Source organism: Primulina tabacum, chromosome 18, assembly GCF_025594145.1.
Source record: "Primulina tabacum isolate GXHZ01 chromosome 18, ASM2559414v2, whole genome shotgun sequence".
Classification (NCBI taxonomy): domain Eukaryota; kingdom Viridiplantae; phylum Streptophyta; class Magnoliopsida; order Lamiales; family Gesneriaceae; genus Primulina; species Primulina tabacum.
The window spans coordinates 26214043-26237548 of record NC_134567.1 but is presented as its reverse complement, the minus strand read 5'-3'; the positions used below and the strand labels follow the sequence as shown (position 1 = coordinate 26237548).

The 23506-nt window shown below is 38.0% G+C and overlaps 1 protein-coding gene and 1 pseudogene across 1 annotated transcript; one reads left to right on the top strand and one right to left on the bottom strand.

Moving 5' to 3' along the window:
- Positions 1–6024: 6024 nt before the first annotated feature.
- On the top strand, positions 6025–8275 carry LOC142532954 (putative protein phosphatase 2C 14). Its single transcript, XM_075639514.1, has 5 exons — positions 6025–6424; positions 6692–6862; positions 7160–7330; positions 7416–7595; positions 7684–8275. Exons 1-5 carry the CDS (start codon positions 6089–6091, stop codon positions 8140–8142), a joined length of 1317 nt encoding a protein of 438 aa, XP_075495629.1. The 5' UTR covers positions 6025–6088; the 3' UTR covers positions 8143–8275.
- An 11206-nt stretch (positions 8276–19481) lies between these two features.
- On the bottom strand, positions 19482–21629 carry LOC142533189 (protein-tyrosine-phosphatase MKP1-like; annotated as a pseudogene).
- Between the last annotated feature and the right edge of the window lie 1877 nt (positions 21630–23506).

The window sequence follows — 23506 nt, the reverse complement described above, 5'->3', positions numbered from 1 at the left end:
ATAAATGAATTCGAGATAATTATATAAATAATTTTTATAAATATCAATAAAATTATTAGTTTCACTCGATTAACTTTAAAATTTGATATTTGACTTGACTCATAAAATCAATGGCTCAATTATCATATTATATAATATATAAAATTAGGTAAAAATAAATAAATCATACAAGCACTATCGACGCATGAACAGATAAAAAATACGAACTCAAGCAACAACCATCTTATTTATCATTAACTTATCTTTATATTATATATCATATATTTATCTTATAACGTGTACCAAACTATATATATAAAACATAGGCCAAACCCTTGCGAATATTATCACTGTCACTCTGTTTCTTCAAGTTTTAACTGCTCCACTATTAATATGATTAATCATTTAATTTCTATTCATGTGAAATAAATATACCATGGCTTGCTTAATTCGGTTTGTACAATTATTATTATTATTTAAACTATGGTTATATAAGCATATATATGATAACAATTTATATGAAAATTAAAATAATTTACGGATGATTTTTTTTATAAATTATTTATAATTAGTTATGATGATTATTAAAAAAATTTATTTTTAAGTATGTAGTTAGTTTGTCAGTTAAACTAACTATCGTAGTAGATACATGTAGGCTGCGTTTGGTTTGCAGGATATGATAATGAAATGATTAAGAGAGAAATGATAAAAAGAATGATTGAAGTAGAAATATAAGATATAATGATAAAATAATATTATGTTTGGTATGATGGATAAGAATGTGATAATTAATAATTTTTTGATGAATTGACAAAACTGTCATTCTAATTGTGTCGGCGGGAGCGGCGGTCGGTCGGAAGCGGCGGCGGTCGACCGGAAGTGGCGGCGGCGGTCGGCCGGCTGGAAGTGGCGGCGGCGGTCGGCCGGAGGAGGAGGAGGCGACCGGCCGGAAGTGGCGGCGGCGGTCGGCCGGAGGAGGAGGAGGCGACCGGCCGGAAGTGGCGGCGGCGGTCGGCCGACGGCAGGGGTTGGCGGTGGGCGGTCGGTGGAAGGAAGTGGTGATGAGTTTGAATTTAGGAGAAAGGTAAAATTGGAAAAATAGGATGAATTAAGAGTGGGATAAATAATCCTAGGGGGTGAGGAGGTATTATTTTAACCTAACTAATATAACCTAATCATTCATAGGAGGGATAGACTTGGTTAAATAATCACTCGTACCAAACATGTGATTTAGGTGGGTTAAAAAAAATAAACCCACCTAATCACCCCTACCAAACGCCCCCCGTAGGGTATTTCATTCGAAATTTTGATACTTTAATTAGTTATATTTGTAATTATTTTGTGGATTATCATGAGTAGGTATCTTGTGAGACGATCTCACGAATCTTTATCTATGTGACGGATCAATCCTATCGATATTCAAAAATAAAAATTAATATTCTTAATATAAAAAGTAATATTTTTTCAAAGATGACCCAAATAAAATATCGATCTCACAAAAATATACGATACGTGAGATCGTCTCACACAAATTTTTTATGATTATATCATATCGACGAAACTTTTACCCAGTGGTGCAAGATGCTGAGGGATTTTATCTATTTTTATATGAAAATATTAATTATCATTATTTGAAAAAACAATTGTCCCCAATTTTAATTTACAATAAAGGGAAGCATTAATCGCAGGGGAAAAATAATATGAAGATTCAATTACTTATTTAAACTAGTGTTTATATCAAAACAGAACCATGCATGTATTTCGATTTGATTTAGTAGAATTTTAATTTAGAAAAACTGATAATCCAAGAACAGTAGTTTTCATTTTCAAGAAACCAAAACAAACTCAAACCCAACAAGAAATCTTTTTCTGTTCTATCATTCAACAAACCAATATTTCAAAAAAGATAACAAAACTGATACGAGATTTCTTCTCAGAGTTTCAAGATCAAACAGTAACCATCCCCCCATCGCATTCGAACATTTACTATGCATTTGATTGAAACTAGCTAGAGTATCACCATTCCTACTTACTAAAACAAAAACAACTCAGTGAATGAAAAAAAGAAGAAGTTAGTGGAATTAACGAAACCTGGATCTAACTCGTGTACTTACGTCTCAAAGAAACGATTTGGTATATGGTTAGAGCAATGAAAACGACCAAAAAGGGCAATATTCCACCTTCGACCACTCCATCTTTATCCTTGCCCAACATTTCTACGTAGAACAGGTAGCTGCACGCCCCAATAAGCATACTCATAGTCCTCTCAAAAAACTTACTCACGAAATGTTTCAACAGCAGGCGCAGCTCCGGATCAGGAATCTCCTCACGCTCTCTCTGTGATGAGGGAAAAGTACGAAGCACCTCCTCAAGCGCGAAACCAGATTGCACCAAGATGAAGATCTGGAGAACCACCAGCAGTTTCGAATAGCGAATTCCTTCAGGATACTGATCTTCGTAGTATTCCGCCATTTTGACAGAAACGGAGATCGGCCTGTGAAGAAGAAGGCAGACCACGGCGAGCGCAACGTGGAATGCCCGGTAGAAGTTGACTTTGTCCATGCGCGGCAGGAGAGTTGGGATTGGGTTTTTGCGGCGAATGGGAGGAGGAATGGAATGTTCGAGATTTTTTAATTGAATGGGGTGATTTTAATTTTTAAATCTAAGTCCCAACACATTTGATATTATTGTCAAATTAGTCCTTGTATTTTTCATTTATTTCATATCATCCTCACGACGAAATTATGGGCACGGTACGTACAAGTTGCCTCCAATTAAAGAATTTTTTTTTTGGGCAATTTGTTTTGTGTTTTGATGGTCAAAAGTTAAAACAAATTTTCTTTAACTCAAAACAATACCTGAGGTTGCTTTTGAAATGTTGTTTTTTAAAAAATTCTTAGATTTAATTTTTTTGTTTTGTTTCGAGAAGTAATATCATAAAGTTCGAATTCATCTCTTAAGCGTTTATATAATATTTCATTTTAATTATGATGAATTTTACGTTTACCCAATAATTGTGTAATTTGAAATATATCCTAGTTCGTACTACTGATATGCAATATGTATGATGTTGATTTAAGATTTGATCTGTTGCTTTATTTTAAACAATATAACTATCATCTAAATTCATGGATTTCAAATCCATCTCCCTAAGTGCAACCTAAAATTTTAAAATTTTCTCATTATATTTTATCATATATAAATAAAATATTCAATAAATATCCCTAGTTTTGGAATGAATATACTGTTGTCTGTGGTATTCAAATATGAGAGGAGAAGCAAGAAAAAAATAAATGAATGGCTTTGTAGAGGTAAGTATTGAACACTTTCTCCTTAAGAAGAATTTGTCCATCACAATGTGCTTAAGGTTTGTGGCAATCTTCTCCCAAGATACAACTACAACACTTGAATAATGAGCACTCAAATATTCAAGTTCTATCACAAAGAAATGAAGAAGTTCTCTCTTGTTGAAGAAGTAAGAAGACAATATGCAAAATGATGTTATTTTTTGTATGTGTTTTGATTTTCAATATATCAAACATATAATGTTTTTCATGTGAAAAGACATGATCTTTCATTCATAGTGGTGTCCTTGGCCATTGTAATTGACCACAATCATCAAATAACGCCAAGGAAATGAAAAAATTCAAGAAAAAAATTCGAAGGGACACAAAGACCTGCAGGGGCGCCCGCTCGCGCCTGCTCGCGCGCGCGCTGCCGAGAGCGCTCGGCAGGCGCGCGCACCTGCGCGCCCGCTACTGTTCATGTCGAATATTTTTTTGGTTTTCGTCCCTTATATGTTCCGACTACTCGTTTTAAGTTCTTTCAACATTTGATGAACTCGTTTCGAGTTTAATTCAGAACCACCGAACTTAATATTCGTTCATTAAGCTTCGTTCTTCGTTTTGAATTTTTCCAATCAAACACATTGATTTATTTGCTTAATTTTCATTCATTAAGCATCAAAATTCCAACATATACAAAATATTAACCAATTTTTTGGGATGTAAAAAGTACTGATTTACCAAAATATCATTATAGTTCGATATAAAATAAAAATGTGTTGTTATTTACGTTTTATTTTTTGTTATTTGTACTCCACTTGTGGACGAATTATACACATTAAATGGAGTGCAAATATCATTACTCTAAAATAAATCATATCTCACAATTAAGAAATTATTAACAACAAACTTTCATAATATAAATATATTATTTGATTTCTAATTATGTTGTGTAGATAAAAAAAACTAAATATTACTTTATGTTTATTTTGAAAAATAACTTTTTTAACTTATAATATAAATATAAATATAAATATAAAAATGAATGGAATAAATAAAAATAGGAACGAAACATGATAGGTTTCAGTAAAAACAAAACCCCGATGGCTTGTGTCCTCAAGCTATCACTAGTCACTACCCGATAGAGATAGTAAAAGGGATGCTTTAATTTGCATGGCAGTGTTGATCTTAAATTTTGGAGGGGATCTATTGAGGTAGTCAGATAAAATAACTTTCTGAAGCAAGATGATTCAGACGAACACCAGATAGTTGAATTTGGATACACAAATGTGAGTAGGTATGTAATCGAGTCGAGTCGAGCCGAGCCGAACTCTTGAATGTTTGAGCTTGGTTCGTTTATAATCGAGCCGGGCTCGAGCTTTATTTAACGAATATATGCATGGCTCACGAGCTTATTCAAACATTTATCGAGCCTAAACAAACTTAATAAATATGAATTATACATTTAAATTTTCATTAAATTAATTAAAAAGTAAATTATATATTTTAAAAAAAATATATTATTCTTATTAAAATTTGTAAATTTATTATAATAAATAAATTTAATAGATTTTTCTATATATTTCATAAATAATATGCAAAATCAATAAACCAAATATCAAAACTATTATTTTTTCATCTAAAAGATTACTCATGAACTTACCAACGAACATGTTCACGAGCTAACGAGCCGAATACTGTAAATCTTGAGTTTGGTTTAACGAGCCTCATTAAACGAGCTCAAACGAGCTTTTCTCGAATCGAGCTTCGAATAGCTCATAAACGGTTTGGTTCGTTTCCATTCCTAACCGTGAGTTCATATAAACCTAGAAAACATAAGTACGTTATGAACAAAGTCTTAACGTAAACGTACGATGTTCAAGTCAACAATTACCAAAATTCGAAAGCTAAGAGAAAAATAACTCCCCCTTCCAAAAAAGGATTTGTCACCAATTTTGGAAATACTAACTTGGGCTTGGGCCTAATTAAAGATCTGGTAAACTGGTGACCCAAACTAAATTTGAAACTTTCCAAATTATCTGTATAGATATGTTTAATTAATTATTATTATCTTGTAGCTTGAATTTGTAACCACTCCGTTCCCCCAAAAGTTTAAAAATAAATAAATAAATAACCTTTTAAGTTGGGAATTGATTTATGAGGTATCCACTTTAAATAGTATTTTAAATTTAATTATTTTTTAACATTTTATTATGACAAAATCAATTCTCAGACTGGTTTCCTTATTATTTTATTCAAAGCAACTACGACTCTGATATTTGAATAAGTCGAGAGTCTATTATAATTCGTTTATACTATATAAAGTTTCTTTGCTTTTCTTTTTTTTTTTGCTAAAAAATTTATATTTTCACATCTCTAATATAATGAAATGTATTTAATTAATTTAATCAGACTTCTTCTTCTTCTTTTCAGGCTCATCCATCTCAACAAAAAATTTGGTCCATTTATAATTCTTACAAAATGGATTCATCAATTTTTATTTTTTTAAAAAAGTTAATTATTTTAAAAAGGATTGCTTTTCCCAATCCCGTGATATAGCTGGAGCCAGCCACCGCTGCCATAATGTATAATAACCAATATAACAGTTCAAGCTTTCTCCTTAATTCCCAACGGCTCCGGAAACAAGAATTCAATGTTTCAAACAACAACTTTTGACCCAATAAAATAATCTGCCGTGAATTTATATATTGTCTTTGACCCAACCAATGTTGTAGCCGTTATATATATATAATTAATCCTCTCAGGAAAAGTTAATAAAGTATTCATCATATATCAAATCATCTTCATTCTCTTGCAACATTACTATGATGGTACCAAGCACTGAAACCAGTGAAGTATCTATGGACGCAATGAATCCTTCTTTTTCTTCAAGTAAAGAAAGAGCAAAAATTTGTGGGCTAAACTCAGATGGATTGATTTCCTGTTCTTTGAAGAGAAAGAGACCCCCCAAGATTGAGATCCCAAATGTTTTAAAAGAAATCTCTACTGATGTATTCAAGAAATGTGAGGCTAAAGAGGAAGGTGTTGGTGGTGATCAAGGTTTCTGTGATTATGGGGTTGGTGTTTATTCTTTGAAGGGCAAAAAAAAGTTCATGGAAGATGCCCATAAGATTCTTTCTTCAAAGGACGGGATTAAAAAGGTAGTGACAAAATGAGATCTTGCTTGTATTTATTGTTTTTACCTGACTGGCATATGTTGTTCATGTTTTTCTGTTTATCCCACCGATTCATGTGGACCAACCTGAATGAGTGTTTTTTAGGTGAAACTGAGTTATACGAGAATTAAATATAAACTGTGGAATTCGTTTTCTCACCTGACCCGATCGACGACTGGTTTGGGTAGTTGATTCATTTACTTTTTTTTAGATGTATGCGTTGGAAGAACTTATGATAAGTGAGAGCTGCAGGAATTTTTTGGAGTGTATGATGGGCATGGAGGAAGCAAGGCTGCAGAGTTTGTGGCAGAGAATTTGCATTTGAGAATATTTGAAATGTTGGAGAATGCTTCTGAAAGTGAATCAAGAGAAGAAGCCATCAAAGATGGGTACCTGAAAACAGATGATGAATTTCTGAAGCAGGTAACATCTTACAGATTTGATTTTTTACGTCAGACTGAATATTTTTAGCAAGATGTCCTGTATTTTATGTTCTCATTATACTTGGTAATTGCAATCTTGTTTGAAGAATTTGACTGTTTACGCAAGGAATAGAAAAATGAAGACTTTTTCAACATGCCAACTTTTGATGGCAATTACAATGTTTTGTTCCCCGAAGTTTAAAAAGTCCTTGAAAAGTAAACAGCGCTTTAGTCAGAGTTCATTCTTTTCTTTTGGATAACAACAAATAAATTTAACGACTGAGTGCCAAATTCGCAGGGATTCGGTAGCGGTGCATGTTGTGTAACTGCATTGATTCAAGGACAGGAGTTGTTAGTTTCGAACTTGGGAGACTGCAGAGCAGTTTTGAGTAGGAGTGGAATAGCCCAAGGCCTAACAACCGATCATTGCCCTACTCGTGAGGATGAACAACGGAGAATAGAGGATAAGGCAAGGCAAACAGAAGCGTCAGTTGGATGTATATTTGTTTAATTTTCAACTTCTCTGACGACCATTTTCTTGAATCTTGACGCAGGGTGGATACGTGGAGTTCCATCGTGGAGCTTGGAGAGTTCATGGAACACTCGCAGTTTCAAGAAGTATTGGAGATGCCCATCTGAAAGACTGGGTGATCTCTGAGCCTGATACAAAGATTATGCACTTAAAACCAGATATGGATTTTCTGATTTTAGCTTCTGATGGGCTTTGGGAAGAGGTAAGCACACTTTGATCGAACGTATCAAGTTTGGACAATTCAGTTTAGATTTTTCACGAGTTGATTAGTCAGATGTAATGAATAACAGGTCACGAATCAAGAAGCAGTAGACGTTGTGACAAAGTTATGCTCTGCTAGTACTAAACAAGTTGTGAGATCGGCACCGGAGATGAGCAATAGTTTATGTCCTTGCACGAGTCCCATTGCCGTGACAAGATCACCAAGAGTTTCTTTGGTTAAAACGAAGAGGATGTTACACCATTCCCGCCATACAAATAAAACTTCTTTGAAAAAAGTTGATGATCATGGTGAAAATCGAAGCCCTCTATCAAAGATTCGAAGAATTTCAAGCGCTCAGATAAAGAAGAATCCATTTCCACACAACGAGAATGTAGACTTGGTCGAGAAAAAACCAACTTGTAGTGCGCTTCTGACTGCTTGCAAGGAGCTTGTAAACCTAGCTGTGACAAGAGGGAGTTTGGATGATATAACTGTTATGATAGTCGACTTGAAATGTTACCAAGATGTTCAATCAAGTGCTAACTAAGTTGCTGCTGCTTATGTATCCTTCCAAAACCAACTTAAAAATTGTACCTAGTCCACGCTAAATTTTTTAATTAGCTCAAGATTTGGTGACCCATTTTCTGAAATACATTTGTGTAGATTTGGTTCAACTCATTTTTTCAAATATATTTGTGGGATTTGAGTTGTTCGATTTATAAAATTATTTTTCAAACAAGATTTGTGTGTTTTTCAAAATTAGATTTTGTTGTTGTTGGAGCGTTTTTCATGGCGCGCACTCTATTTTTTGATAGCGTGAAATTTTGTTCTTTCTACCCTCCTACTATTCTTTTCATACTACTTTTGTGAACTGAGTTCAGTCCCAATCGATCAGTACTCAGGGATCCCTTGAAGACTCTAATTCTTCTTTTAAACCGATTCTTCTTTCTCCGCTTTCGTTCAAACAGTTACAGTCGTTTCCCATGTAATGAGAGAGTAGTTTCCACAGACTTTATAGTTAAGACACGTGATTGACATTTACTAATTGTTTCAGAAAATTTGAAGTCAACAGTCGAAACAACTTTTTGAGAATTCCAAGATGAAGAAAACGAGAAAAAAAACGTAAATTATAAAACCAAGAAAAGAAAAAGTACGAACGTACAGGCAAAAGAGTTTCTTGATGATGCTGGTTCTGTACCCAATTGACTGCGCAGCAAACACAGTACAAGTCTCCGAGATTACAAGTCGTGAATTTAATTTCAAAACAAACATGGATATTATTATGATAAATTTTTCGTAAATCCTCAAATCTGAATCATTTTATGAAATCCCGTTAGATTGTTTTTTCATTGGAGCAATCGTGGGCACTGGCCGGACCAAGATTCAAACTGGGAAGGCACAATGAGGCCAGAAATTGCAAATTTATAATTATTGAAAAGCCTATATTTAAATTATTAGAAAAAGTAACTATAACATTGTAATTTTCTTCGCTGAGGGGATGATCGCCCCTTGATATGGGCTAGGGCGGTCCGAGGGCCAAGGGTTGCTCGGCTCTCTTGCTGAATTTCTTGGATCATCCCTGATCACAACGGAAGAACATGCCATTCAGATTAGAGCTGTGAACGTCATAGCTAACTATACATTAATTTTTTCATTAAAAAAAACACCAATTTTGAGCTAGAGCTTATTATGGGCACAAATATATGAAGTAAACTAACAGATACAGATTCAAGGATGTCACGCCCCGAAACTCGGGATTTGACACCGGCGTTGTTCATCAATCACACAATCGAAAAACAACCAGCCTCGTAGCACAGCATAAACCGAAACCAGTTTATTTCATAAATTCGCAAAAACAACCATTGTCTTTACAACTGAATAAATTGAATAAATTGCGGAATCGTTTACAATTAAAATAAACCTACTAAAATTCTTAAATCCTTGCAGCAAAATTCTCAAAATTTAAATAATTTCACCAGCCCCAAAATTGATCCGACTCTTCTTCCTCAATCTGTTCCTCTGTTTTATCTTCGGATTTATCTGGGAAGGTTGTAAGGGGTGAGTATTTTGGGAAATACTCAGCAAGTGGGGGCCGTTCGAGTACACAACAACATGCATATAAAATTCGAAATACGTACACACACACACACCATGCATAAATTGACTCATACCACATTCGTATCCTTGACCTGACACTGAGATTCCTCTACTTTCAATGGTTTACTGACGTCAGTCCCTAATTTTTATTCCTCTAAGGGGGCGAGGCCGGATCGGTTATATCCCCACCGTATGAGGGTCATATCATAGTTGGGATTCCCTCCCATATCAAGTTGAATCCTCACAGTGTCGACATAAAACTCATGCACAAATCGTAGCCAGAAGGGATAGAAGAAGAATTGTACTCGACCGAAATTTCGAAAATACGAAAATGCATACACCGAAATTACACATTTAAAACAAGCCCACTTACCTTAGATATCGTAGAAAACGTGAATAGAGGGAATTCCTGCACTGGAATTTCGAACCCTAGCTTCGGGGTTGGACTGCAGCAGCGCTTCGCTTCTTCGCACACTGAGAGAGCAAGCTCTCGAAAATCCTAAGAAAACTAGGAGAGAAACTCGAAAAACTGGAGTAGAAAAGGGTGTGAATTTTCGAGTTATAGGCCCTCCTATTTATAGGGGTTAGCTGCTATCTCGATAGATGTCATCCTCGTGTTTAAACCTGAATCAAATCTCCATCCAAAATCGTGATCAAATCTAAATTTTATTCTTTATCCTAGACCTAAATTTCGAAATTCATGTATGTATCCCAAGGATAAATTTCGAAATTTATGCTTTGCCCAGGCTGCAAAATTTCAACTTTTGTGTCTAATTCCCAATATTCGGTGGACTTTTTATTTCCTAAAATAATAAAAATTATATTTCTTAAATCCCACAAATTTGCTGACTTAAACCCGAAATTTAGTAGTATTTTTCCCAAATAAGATTTTGATTATTTTCCTAAAATCCTGGTAGTTAAGTCTTTCCCAAGCTGCATTTATCGTGTAAACTTTTTCCTTTATCTATGATTTTCGAAAATTCCCTAATATTCTTTCAATATTATTTTCGAAAATCCCATGATAAAATCCTCAAGATTTTTAGTTCCAAGATTGGGTTATCTTCTTGCTTAAATCTTTATCCAGGTATATCAAATCTTAGATCTATATCCGGTAAAATTCTGCATATCTCAAATTCCGAAAAAATATACACGATATTATTTAAATTCTTGAGTTCCAAAAAATGCCACATCACAAATTCCGAAAATCTCGCAAATCTTGGTACAAAATATTATCATGATAAAATCTAAAATCCTGGATTTTACATCCCTCCCTCCTTATAGGAAGTTTCGTCCTCGAAACTTGGGTTGGCTTGGTCTCCGAAGAGATACGGGTACTGGTTTCTCATCCTTTTTTCTAGCTCCCACGTGGCTTCTCTTTCGTTGTGGTTCGACCATTGTACCTTGACGTAGGGAATGATTCGTCGTCTCAGTACTTGGTTCTTGGTGTCCACGACTCTAATGGGAACTTCTTCGTACTTCAGCTCTTCTCCCAAGTTACTTTCGATCATGAGCGGTTCTGCTTCCAACACGTGGCTTGGGTCCGAGATGTATTTCCGTAGTTGGGACATGTGGAAAACATTATGAATTCTAGACATGTTTGGCGGCAGCGCCAATCTGTATGCCAGTGTGCCTACTTTTTCCAAAATTTCAAAGGGTCCTACATAACGGGGGTTTAGCTTCCCGGCTTTACTGAATCGGACAACTCCTTTCATAGGCGACACTTTCACGTAGGCCTTCTCGCCAACGTTGAATTCCACTGGCCTTCTTTTCAGATCTGCCCAACTCTTTTGTCGGTCTTGAGCTGCCTTGAGTTTCTCTCGGACTACTGTAACCTTGCCTATTGTTATCTGTACGAGTTCGGGTCCTACTATTGCTTTTTCTCCCACTTCATCCCAATATAAGGGTGATCGGCATTTTCTCTCATACAGGGCTTCGTATGGAGCCATCCCAATACTGCTGTGATAGCTGTTATTATAAGCAAACTCGATCAATGGTAGATGATTGCTCCAATTGCTACTGAATTCTAGAGCGCGGGCTCGCAGCATGTCTTCCAGGGTTTGAATTGTTCTCTCGGTTTGGCCATCGGTTTGTGGGTGATAAGCCGTACTAAGAGTCACTTTAGTTCCCATGGCCCCCTGAAAGCTCTTCCAAAAACGTGAGACGAATCTTGGGTCTCTGTCAGACAGGATGCTCACTGGTACTCCATGAATTCGTACAATATTATCCATATACAGTGTAGCCAACTTGTCCAGATTATAGTTCATACGGACGGGTAGGAAGTGTGCAGATTTTGTAAGTCTATCTACAATTACACATATTCCGTCTTGACCTTGCCTCGACTTTGGTAACCCCACCACAAAGTCCATGGAGATGTGTTCCCACTTCCACTCAGGTATCTCCAATGGTTGCAATAATCCTCCAGGTTGTTGGTGCTCTGCTTTGACCTGTTGACACACTTGGCATTTAGAGACAAATTCTGCCACAGTCTCTTTTCATTCCATTCCACCAAAAATTGCTTTAAGGTCTCTGTACATTTTTGTACTGCCTGGATGGGCTGAAAACTTGGACTTGTGTGCTTCTGATAGTATTTCTTGGCGAAGGTTATCGTTGTTAGGTACGCACAGCCGTCCATTCATCCAAACGACTCCCTTGTCATCAATTTGTAGATCTTGAGACGTCCCGTTTTTGACTTGTTCCTTGAGTTTCTTTAGCTCGGGGTCTCGGTCCTGATTTAACTTGACGGTCTCCTGCAGACATGGCTGGGCGGAGAGTGAAGCTAGAGTGGTCTTGCCTCCATTTTTCCGACTCAGAGCATCGGCCACTTTGTTCGCTTTACCTGGATGGTAACTTATAGTGAAGTAGTAATCCTTCAGTAGTTCGATCCATCGCCTTTGCCTCATGTTTAGTTCTTTTTGGGTGAACAAGTACTTGAGGCTTTGGTGATCTGTGAAAATTTCACACTTGGCGCCATAGAGGTAGTGCCTCCAAATTTTTAAGGCAAAGACAACTGCTGCTAACTCAAGATCATGCGTAGGGTAGTTCTTTTCGTGCGGTTTCAACTGCCTTGACGCATAGGCGATCACTCTTCCCTCTTGCATGAGTACGCATCCCAGACCTTCCTTAGATGCGTCACTGTAGATGGTGAATTCCTTATCTTCAGTAGGTAAGATTAGCACTGACGTGGATGCAAGTTTTTCTTTCAATGTCTGAAAACTTTTCTCGCAACCTTCGTCCCAGATGAACTTGGAATTCTTCTGAGTGAGCTTAGTCAGTGGTATAGCTATGGAAGAAAAACCTTCGACGAACTTCCTGTAATAACCTGCCAGTCCAAGAAAGCTCCTGATGTCTGTGGCGTTCTTAGGTTTTGGCCACTCTGTAATTGCCTCAACTTTCTTGGGATCCACTGATACTCCTGCTTCCGAGATCACATGTCCTAAAAAGGATACACTCTTAAGCCAGAACTCACATTTCTTAAACTTAGCATATAGCTCCTTCTCCCTCAGTGTCTGTAGTGCAAGGCGGAGGTGCTCTTTATGTTCTTCCTCGTTGGGAGAATAAATGAGGATGTCATCAATAAATACCACTACGAACCGGTCCAGAAATGGTTTGAACACTCTGTTCATTAGGTTCATAAAGGCTGCAGGCGCATTAGTCAACCCAAAAGGCATCACTGTGAACTCATAATGCCCATATCTTGTCCGAAAAGCTGTTTTGGAGATATCTTCAGCCTTGACCTTCAGTTGGTGGTATCCAGTCCTCAGATCCAATTTAGAAAAGATGGCGGCTCCTTTAAGCTGATCAAACAGATCGTCTATCCGAGGTAGAGGGTACCTGTTCTTGATTGTGATCTTGTTCAATTCTCTGTAATCGATGCACAATCTCATACTACCGTCTTTCTTCTTTACGAAGACTACTGGAGCTCCCCATGGGGACACACTAGGTCGAATTTGCCTTTTGTCCAGCAATTCTTGGAGTTGCTCTTTTAGCTCCTTGAGTTCAGCTGGCGCCATCCTGTAAGGTGCTTTTAGAGATTGGTGCTGCACCAGGAACCAGATTAATTTCGAACTCAACTTCGCGGTCCGGAACTGTCCCTGGGAGTTCTTCTGGGAAAACATCCGGGAACTCACATACTATTGGGATGTCTTCTATCCTCATTTCGACTTCTCCTTGCACTTCGTTGATCATTGCTAGGTAGATGTCTTCTCCGGATTTCATGGCCTTCCATGCCTGGGAAGCGGAAAGGAGTGATTTTCGTTCCTTGGATTTACCATGATACACGATCTCTGCCTGATTTGGGGTTCGGAGCTTAACTCTTTTCCCTTTACAGTCCACTATTGCATGGTTTTTGGCTAACCAGTCCATCCCTAGAATGATGTCAAAATCGACCATAACCAATTGTATCAAGTCGGCACTGAAAGTCTGATTAGCGATACCGATCTTACAATCCTTGTGAATTTCATGAGTTTCTATGGTCTTACTCGTAGGTGTGGCTATCCGAAAAGGTTCAGTTAGAGATTCGGGCTTAAGTCCTACTTTCTTAGCAAACCTTTTAGACACAAAAGAGTGTGTAGCACCACAGTCAAACAATGCATTAGCAGGTACTTTTTGAAGTAAGATGGTACCTGATACGACTTCATGGGCGTCGTCTGCCTCTTCTTGGTTCATAGCGAACACCCTGGCATTAGGCTTATTCTCCTTTGGTTTGTTGGGGTTAGCTCCCACATTCGGCCCAGTTCCCTTGTTGGGCCCAGCTGCTTGGTTGGAGGCCGTAGGACAATCTGCGATCCTGTGCCCTGCTTTCCCACATCCGAAGCACGCACCACTGGCTCTTCGACATTCCCCGGGGTGTCTGAAACCGCACTTCGGGCATGGCTTGGCTCCTTGATGGTTGGCCGCTGAGGTTTGCCCTGAGGAAGGTCCGCCTGATTGGTTTGGCTTTCTGAACTTCTGACCGCCCTGAGAAGACTGACCGGCATGGGGTCGCTTATTCTTATTCTCTCCCTCCCTGCGGTGGATGTCGGTTTCAGCTCGGATAGCTGCGCCCATAAGATCTGCAAAATTGGCGGGCTGATAAACTGCTAAGGCTGACTGGATTCTACTGTTTAATCCTGTCTTGAAGCGGTGCAGCTTCAAAACTTCGTCCGCCATGATGGCCGGAGCATAAGATCCAAGGGCATTAAACTGAGACGTGTACTCCACTACTGACATGTCTGGAGCTTGAGTAAGATTTTCAAAGTCACTTAACTTCTGCAATCTGACTTCTGCCGGGTAGTACTGTTTCAGAAATGTTTCTCGGAAGTTTCGCCATGTGATTGGTCCAGCAGCGATCATGGCTGGCGAGACTGCTTCCCACCATTTAGCTGCTCTGTCTTCCAGGAAAGGCACAATCACATCCACTTTGAGTGCCTCGGGAACTTCCAAAAGCCTTAACTGAGTCTCGACACTCTTTAGCCAACTCTGGCCAACTTCGGGATCAGCGTCCCCTCTGAATATCGGACACCTGTTCTTTCGGAGGGATTCATAATGAAATTTGATTCCATTCGGTGGTGGTGGTGGAGGTGGTTGATTGGCATTTGGGTTTCCCAACCCTTGCAGTGTCGTGGCCACTATGGTGGCTATGGCCATAAGATCAGCTTGGCTTAGATTAACTGCGGGCGGTGGTCCATTCTCTTGTCGATTCTCCTGTCTCTCTTCGCGATCGGCATTAGCGTAACGCGGGTTGCGGTTTTGCCTTGGGGGTCTGCCGGCCATTTCCTACAATCGCAAATTCTAAGAATTGGTACGAGTAGGTTCATGCAATAGATTGCGCAGAAGTAAATTGAAATCAATGGAACAAATAAAATATTTTATTGATTTCTCAAACAGGAAAATAAATGAACATGATCAATCTAAATAAATAAATGTACTGAAGAAAAGAAAATGTAGCAACAAAGGAAATACTACAAAAAGAAATGGTACACTAAACGTATAGCAGCCTGAGCGCGTGTGCGATGCTGGTGGTAATCCAACTGAATAGTCTCCCTATGGGTAATCGGGGTTACTTTCTTACGAGCAGTGACACGAAAACGTGCCATTTCCTGAAACAATAAAGAAAGGAAACGCTCAGAATATCAAAAATAGGATAAAATAAATATCAAGAACTAATAGAGCAAGGTATCGAAATTTATATGTATTTTTCGAAAATTTCCGAAAATAGGAGGTTAAAGCTGGCCGGTTGACTCGATGATTCGGCCGAGTTGACTCGCTGGGTTGACTCGCCGGAGTACGGTCGGAGCAGAGGCGTATGTCGGCGACGGGGTAGGGGTTACGGAACCGGTGACGGCATGGCCAGAATCGGTCGGAAAACTGCCTAATTTGGCCGGAACTCGCTCAAAATCGGTCAACTCCCTTGAAATTGGGTTTTTGATTTCTTGATCCGATCCCAAAATTGATTGTTGAGAAACGTTACCCATGGATTGTGTATCGTTTGTGTAAAATTAATTTAAAATCGGAGTAGGATTGGTAGGGTAATTGGAAAAAACAATATTCGGCGTTTAGGGTTTACACCCCCTATTTCTTAGATCTGAAATTACGGCTTCACCCTAACACTAAATCTGAAATTGGTTGAGGGCTATTGTTCGTTTCGTTGAGACGATTTCGGAACTGGTCTCTGATCAAACACACATTACCGGACTCGGCCGGAATCGGCGGAAAAGCTCGGCGGCGCACGTAAGGTGCTGTTTGGCCGAAATCCGAATTTTTTTTTTTGAAACTCTATTCTTCCACTCGGATTTTGAACCTGACGGCTCTGATACCACTTAAATGTCATGCCCCGAAACTCGGGATTTGATACCGGCGTTGTTCATCAATCACACAATCGAATAACAACCAGCCTCGTAGCACAGTATAAACCGAAACCAGTTTATTTCATAAATTCGCAAAAACAACCATTGTCTTTATAACTGAATAAATTGAATAAATTGCGGAAGCGTTTACAATTAAAATAAACCTACTAAAATTCTTAAATCCTTGCAGCAAAATTCTCAAAATTTAAATAATTTCACCAGCCCCAAAATTGATCCGACTCTTCTTCCTCAACCTGTTCCTCTGTTTTATCTTCGGATTTATCTGGGAAGGTTGTAAGGGGTGAGTATTTTGGGAAATACTCAGCAAGTGGGGGCCGTTCGAGTACACAACAACATGCATATAAAATTCGAAATACGTACACACACACATCATGCATAAATTGACTCATACCACATTCGTATCCTTGACCTGACACTGAGATTCCTCTACTTTCAATGGTTTACTGACGTCAGTCCCTAATTTTTATTCCTCTAAGGGGGCGAGGCCGGATCGGTTATATCCCCACCGTATGAGGGTCATATCATAGTTGGGATTCCCTCCCATATCAAGTTGAATCCTCACAGTGTCAACATAAAACTCATGCACAAATCGTAGCCAGAAGGGGTAGAAGAAGAATTGTACTCGACCGAAATTTCGAAAATACGAAAATGCATACACCGAAATTACACATTTAAAACAAGCCCACTTACCTTAGATATCGTAGAAAACGTGAATAGAGGGAATTCCTGCACTGGAATTTCGAACCCTAGCTTCGGGGTTGGACTGCAGCAGCGCTTCGCTTCTTCGCACACTGAGAGAGCAAGCTCTCGAAAATCCTAAGAAAACTAGGAGAGAAACTCGAAAAACTGGAGTAGAAAATGGTGTGAATTTTCGAGTTATAGGCCCTCCTATTTATAGGGGTTGGCTGCTATCTCGATAGATGTCATCCTCGTGTTTAAACTTGAATCAAATCTCCATCCAAAATCGTGATCAAATCTAAATTTTATTCTTTATCCTAGACCTAAATTTCGAAATTCATGTATGTATCTCAAGGATAAATTTCGAAATTTATGCTTTGCCCAGCCTGCAAAATTTCAACTTTTGTGTCTAATTCCCAATATTCGGTAGACTTTTTATTTCCTAAAATATAAAAATTATATTTCTTAAATCCCACAAATTTGCTGACTTAAACCCGAAATTTAGTAGTATTTTTCCCAAATAAGATTTTGATTATTTTTCCTAAAATCCTGGTAGTTAAGTCTTTCCCAAGCTGCATTTATCGTGTAAGCTTTTCCCTTTATCTATGATTTTCGAAAATTCCCTAATATTCTTTCAATATTATTTTCGAAAATCCCATGATAAAATCCTCAAGATTTTTAGTTCCAAGATTGGGTTATCTTCTTGCTTAAATCTTTATCCAGGTATATCAAATCTTAGATCTATATCCGATAAAATTCTGCATATCTCAAATTCCGAAAAAATATACACGATATTATTTAAATTCTTGAGTTTCCAAAAAATGCCACATCACAAATTCCGAAAATCTCGCAAATCTTGATACAAAATATTATCATGATAAAATCTAAAATCCTGGATTTTACAAAGGATGCCAAAATGCATCTCCATTTCTATGCAAACAAGGCTACTGGGGAACACACTAAGATAGTTAACTGCTCAAGCTATTTTGTCTGTCTGTCAGTCGTATCATCTTTTTTTTTAATGAATTTAGCATTCATTAAATAGGTAAAAAGAATTATTGTACAAATACTCGTAGACGGTTGCTGTTAGGGCTGCAATACGCATCTTTGACAATATAGAATTTCCTCTGTAGAGGGATCTGAAACCTCTTAACACAGCCAAAGGTGAGCCCATAATTTTCTTCATGTGTAACTATGCACAAATGCTATTCCAAATGTTCCTAGAGACATGACAATCGAAATAAAGATGTAGAAGAGTTTCCTCCGCCGCATCACAAAGAACGCAAGATTTTTCCACCACGAATGGCAATCTATCTCGAGTGAGTAGCTTCCCATGTGCAAATAACCAAAGCAGAAATCTATGCTTGAGAAGGATGCTCGATTTCCCCATAAATGGTTTCAATGGCCAACAGCCCCTGGAGTTCACGAAGAATTTGTAAGCACTCCCTATCCCCTGATTACCATCGAACCAATTGTTTAAGTCACTTATAGCTGCGTCAACCGATCCTAGTCGTCTCAATAATTCATCCCGAATAGATAGGATTTGCTTGATTAAAGGTGAATCATCTCTATGCCAACTCCAATGCCACATTCTCCAAGGCTGCTATATATGTGGTTAACCCAACGGATCCACAAACTGTCTTTTTTCAAGTGTATTTTCCACAATGTTTTAGCCAAAAGTGCTTTGTTCCAAGCTCGTAAGTCTCTGAGTCCCAGACATCCATCCTCCAAAGGCTTGCACAACACATCCCATGCAATTTTTGGATGCTTTGTTGGCCAAACAAACTTCCTACACAAAGATTTTATGGTGTTGACAACACAAATCGGGATAGGAAAGATGGATAACCAAAAACACTCGACTTCCTGAATTACCAATTTGATAAGCTCAATCTTCCCCGCATAAGATAAAGAATGCCTCGGCCAACAGCTAATTTTTGCCGCAATCGCATCCACTAGTAGACTGTAGTCAACATAAGGCGAAATCGTATCATCTTGCTATAAGGCGAAATCACATTGTAATCTAAACAGGTACTCCCATCTGCAGAGGCAACACTTTCCTCCATAGGACCATTCTTACAAGGATTGGTATCTCGGCGTTAAGGTGCATAGGGAGATTACCGAGCAGATACAGACGATGAGTCAGAACAGTTGGATGATGGGGGGAGAAGTTGAATGAGCCCGAAATATCAGAGGTTGACAGCGATGTTGAACTGGAATTCAGTTTATTGGATGACGGTCAGCGTGACGTTGAGGGATAATAGAGAGGTCACATGTCCTTGCGATTACTTTTTGAGCTGCTGCTAGTTACACAGGAAGCGAATGATTCTGATGAATAGCACTGGCTATTCAAAGACGATGAAATGTCGGTGGGAGACACAAAGCCATCAATTTTTTTACAGATATGAATGGAATCCGGTGCGTTACATGTTTTTAAGGTACTAGGGTTCAATTTTGAAGAGGTGATCAATTCCTTATCTATATTGCTGGTAGCTTTCTCCTCAATCTGTTCCAATCATTCTCTCTTGCCGGAAGACGTGTCTCTGACCCTGCTTCTGATAATGGGAAAGGTGGTATAACACCGCCACCAAGCGCACGGTGAAAGATTTCAAAGTCTAAATCATACTCGGAACACTTCCTTTGATTGAGACATTGAGGAGCAGTTTCCGGCACCATGTCAGACTCCACCGACCTGTTTTGTTCCTCAGACTTTACAAAATGGCCCCCTGTTAAACCCTTTCCGTAGTTGAATGCATCCCAAAATTCACACGACTCTTCACCTTCTCTGACATTTATAACCGGACCCTTGGCCATTTCATAACGAATAAACTGAGCTGTTGCTGTCATCGCATTATCTGACATCATTTGGGAGCAATGCTTCCCGGTCCAGACATATATAGCAGAAGGAATGAGAATGATGAATGCGCCCCGAGAATCAAGACTCCATTCACCAGGGTCACACAGCATTTTCGGTACAAGGTGAAGCGGGTCATATGACGAGTGAGGCGCCATTCGATACATCCTAATCAGAGACATAGGACTTGCGGGAAGGGCATGTACACGTTTCTGGCACTGCAGAAGTTGGCAAGCAAATCCCACATTTGGATCTGTAACTCCTCTGGCTTTTTTGACGAGCTGGTATGCATCATCAAAGCTTTTGCCCTCTTTCCACATAAGATATGCAATAACCAATGACGTTGATCGAGAAACTCCCTGACAACAGTGGACTAGGACATGCTTCCCTTGTTCTCGAACGTCTTCAAAATAATCGAACACATCATAGAGAATACTCGTAATATCCTCAGAAGGGCAGTCCTGCAGCCAAAGTGTCTTATACACTAGTTCACTCTTAAAATATTCCGGGCAAACAAAACCCACACAGTTCAGCACATGGGTGATCCCATTCTGGCGGAGAATTTCGCGATCCTTTGCAACCGCGTCACTTCCCAAATATACATGGTCTAATATCCTTGAGCATTCCTTATCAAAAAAGGCTAGCTTCTCTCTTTGAAAATCAAACTCTCGAGGCGGTTGTTCTGAAGTTAAATTTCCAAAGGGTGTCATTGAACCAGGAGTTGGAGGAGGATTTGGCCATATGCCAATATCATCTGACCCAGCTTTGGGCCAATTCTCGACAGTCGGTCTGATGATAGAAAGAGGCTGAAGTGGTGGCAAACATGCCCGTGCTTTGCTGTTCAATAGCTGCTTAGAATGTGACTTTCTTGGAGGGCGTTCAGTCCATGAAGCTGACCTCGAGAATGACTTCCAACTTCCGACTGATGCTGGATCCTTCTCTTCTTCCCTCGACATTTCAAAATTTAAGCGTACAAACTGTAAAACAAATTAAACCGATCAACATATAGGTCAAGGCAATCCAGTATCATCAATTTCAAGCCCCAAGATTGAAGAAAAATGAAGCCAACCGAGCCATCAAATTGAAGTTTATATACACAAAAGGCTAAATCTCAAGATCATCCATTGCCAATTCTTAAAGGAAAGCCTCCAAATACAATCAATCCAAAAAACAGGTATATAATAACGTACGATTTTCAACAAATCTTTCTCACACTAAACCCATCACCAAAATTCTTCACTTCCATGACATTGAGAACACACGAAATCGAACACAAATATGATTCAGTAAAAACCCAACAACTCAACAGCATCAAAAGCTAATACTTTCAGCACAAAGATCAATTTTTTTTCCCACAAAAGCACGCATAAATTCAATCAAACACTAAATTCATAAACACAAGAACACACCGAAAATCATAAATCGATACAAAACATTTCCCGAGAAAACCAGAGTAACCGAAAGAATACATACGTGAACTCGATGTCCTTCCAAATCGCGAACATGAATTTGAAAAGAATCGGAGAAAGGGGGCGGGGGGGACGACGAATCCTTCGAACATAAATTGTGTGCAGAGAGAGAGAGTAAATAAATAGGTCTGGCGATTTTATAGATCTGGAAAATGAAGAGGTCAAACTTGCCACGTCATCGTGTTGACCACATTAAATATTCAAGCGGGATTTTCTCATTTCCTTTATTTATTTATTTTTTATTTCCTTTTAGTTGTGAATATAATTTCGCACGTCGATTTTTTAATATTACATTCCTCATTCTCTTATACCTCGCTTTAATTGATTATAGAGTCATTATATTAATCAGCATTAAATTTTTAATCATTAATATAAATACATACTTAGTATTGAGACTTGCATTATTTTTTAAATTTTAGTCACTTTTGTTTTTTATCAAAACACATCTACAGTCAACAATGCCCGTCGCTACATCAATATTTTTTCAGTGACCCGTCGATATTTTATATATCACGTCAGCAATCCGATAAAAAATGACTATTAATGAACTAAGACAATAAATTTGATGCCCTTGAAATTGCTACGTCTAGACGGATCCAAGTGCATCCCAGAATTGACTCCAGCCCAATAAGGTCCGGGCCTTATTGTGGATCAAGGGCCTGGCTACTGAGCCCAAAAGTTTGAACTCATATATATGGGCTTATGAATCTCTAATAGGGTCGATCTCACAACTGTTTACTAGAGGTCTGAGCCCATTAATGTGGTCGGGAAGTCAGAGCTCTAACGCGACTAAAGAATATGAAGACATCTTTGTCGATAAATTAGAAATTCCGATAAATACGAGATTCGATCAAATTTCTTCGATATAAGACAAAAGTCCTACCCGCCATAAAAAATCTTAACTGTTGTGGTCGTTGATCGCATGATGTTTCTTATCTCAAGTAGAGTTCTATCATAACAAGAATTATATTCATATAAGTTAATTAATCCCTCATACTTCTATAAATACCAGATATTGGCTACAATTTTACTCACTCGCATTCTCTTGCTCACTTGACACCACTATCTCTTACTCATAAATTTTCTATTCGAACTGACTTAAACATCGTAGAGTTCACGACGAAAAACTTTCAGGACCCTCATAACCCTATTTTTGTATGTGCAGAATCCAAAACAATGATCCGATCTACTCAACTACGAATATTTGAAGACATGCTCTTGACCGAACTCAGGATAAAATTCTAATATCATCAAAATTGAACGACAATATGATAAATATATACGTTAGAGATCTCATTAATTTAATTGTTTCACGACTTCAATTAACAGACATACCAATTTATATTTTCTCTCAAGTACAAGCGATTTCATTTTTCCCAAGTATAATTTGCTAAAACAAATTGACAATCCAAGCATTCAATTTTTTTTTTAAAAAAAAAGCACTAACCATTTCCTGTTGAATCTCGTGTTTATATATCATCCTGACAAGTACCCTTCCTACATAATTTCGTATGTCTAGTGTAGTTGAAATATGTGTGTGCATGAATGTTAAAAAAGGATATGAAATAGTACATTAAAGTATCGTTAGAAATGCAATATTTTAATAGAATTAAATAATATTTTTGTGTGGCTTATCATACTAAACTACTAATTAAATTAATGGTCAAGTAGTCAAATTTTAAAGCACTTGATTAGCATATTCTTTAGCTCATTAAATATATAGTTGATTTACTGTGAAACTGTCTCATGAATCTATATCCGTGAGACAGTTTGACTCGGTTCATATTTACAATGAAAAATAATATTTTTTTTCATTAATCAGATCGATTGAAGACATGTCTCACAAATCAAACAAAATTGATTTGTGAGATGGTGTCATATTAAATAAATCAATTGAACAATTCCAAATAAAAAGCACAAATGATTTAATAGGGTATTATTAATATAGCAAAAACTTGTGTGAGACGGTCT

Coding starts and splice junctions, on each gene's coding strand:
- LOC142532954 (XM_075639514.1), top strand. CDS start 6,089: ATGATGGTACCAAGCACTGAAACCAGTGAAGTATCTATGGACGCAATG. Junction 6,425..6,691: donor CAAAGGACGGGATTAAAAAG/GTAGTGACAAAA, acceptor TGAGAGCTGCAG/GAATTTTTTGGAGTGTATGA. Junction 6,863..7,159: donor ATGATGAATTTCTGAAGCAG/GTAACATCTTAC, acceptor CCAAATTCGCAG/GGATTCGGTAGCGGTGCATG.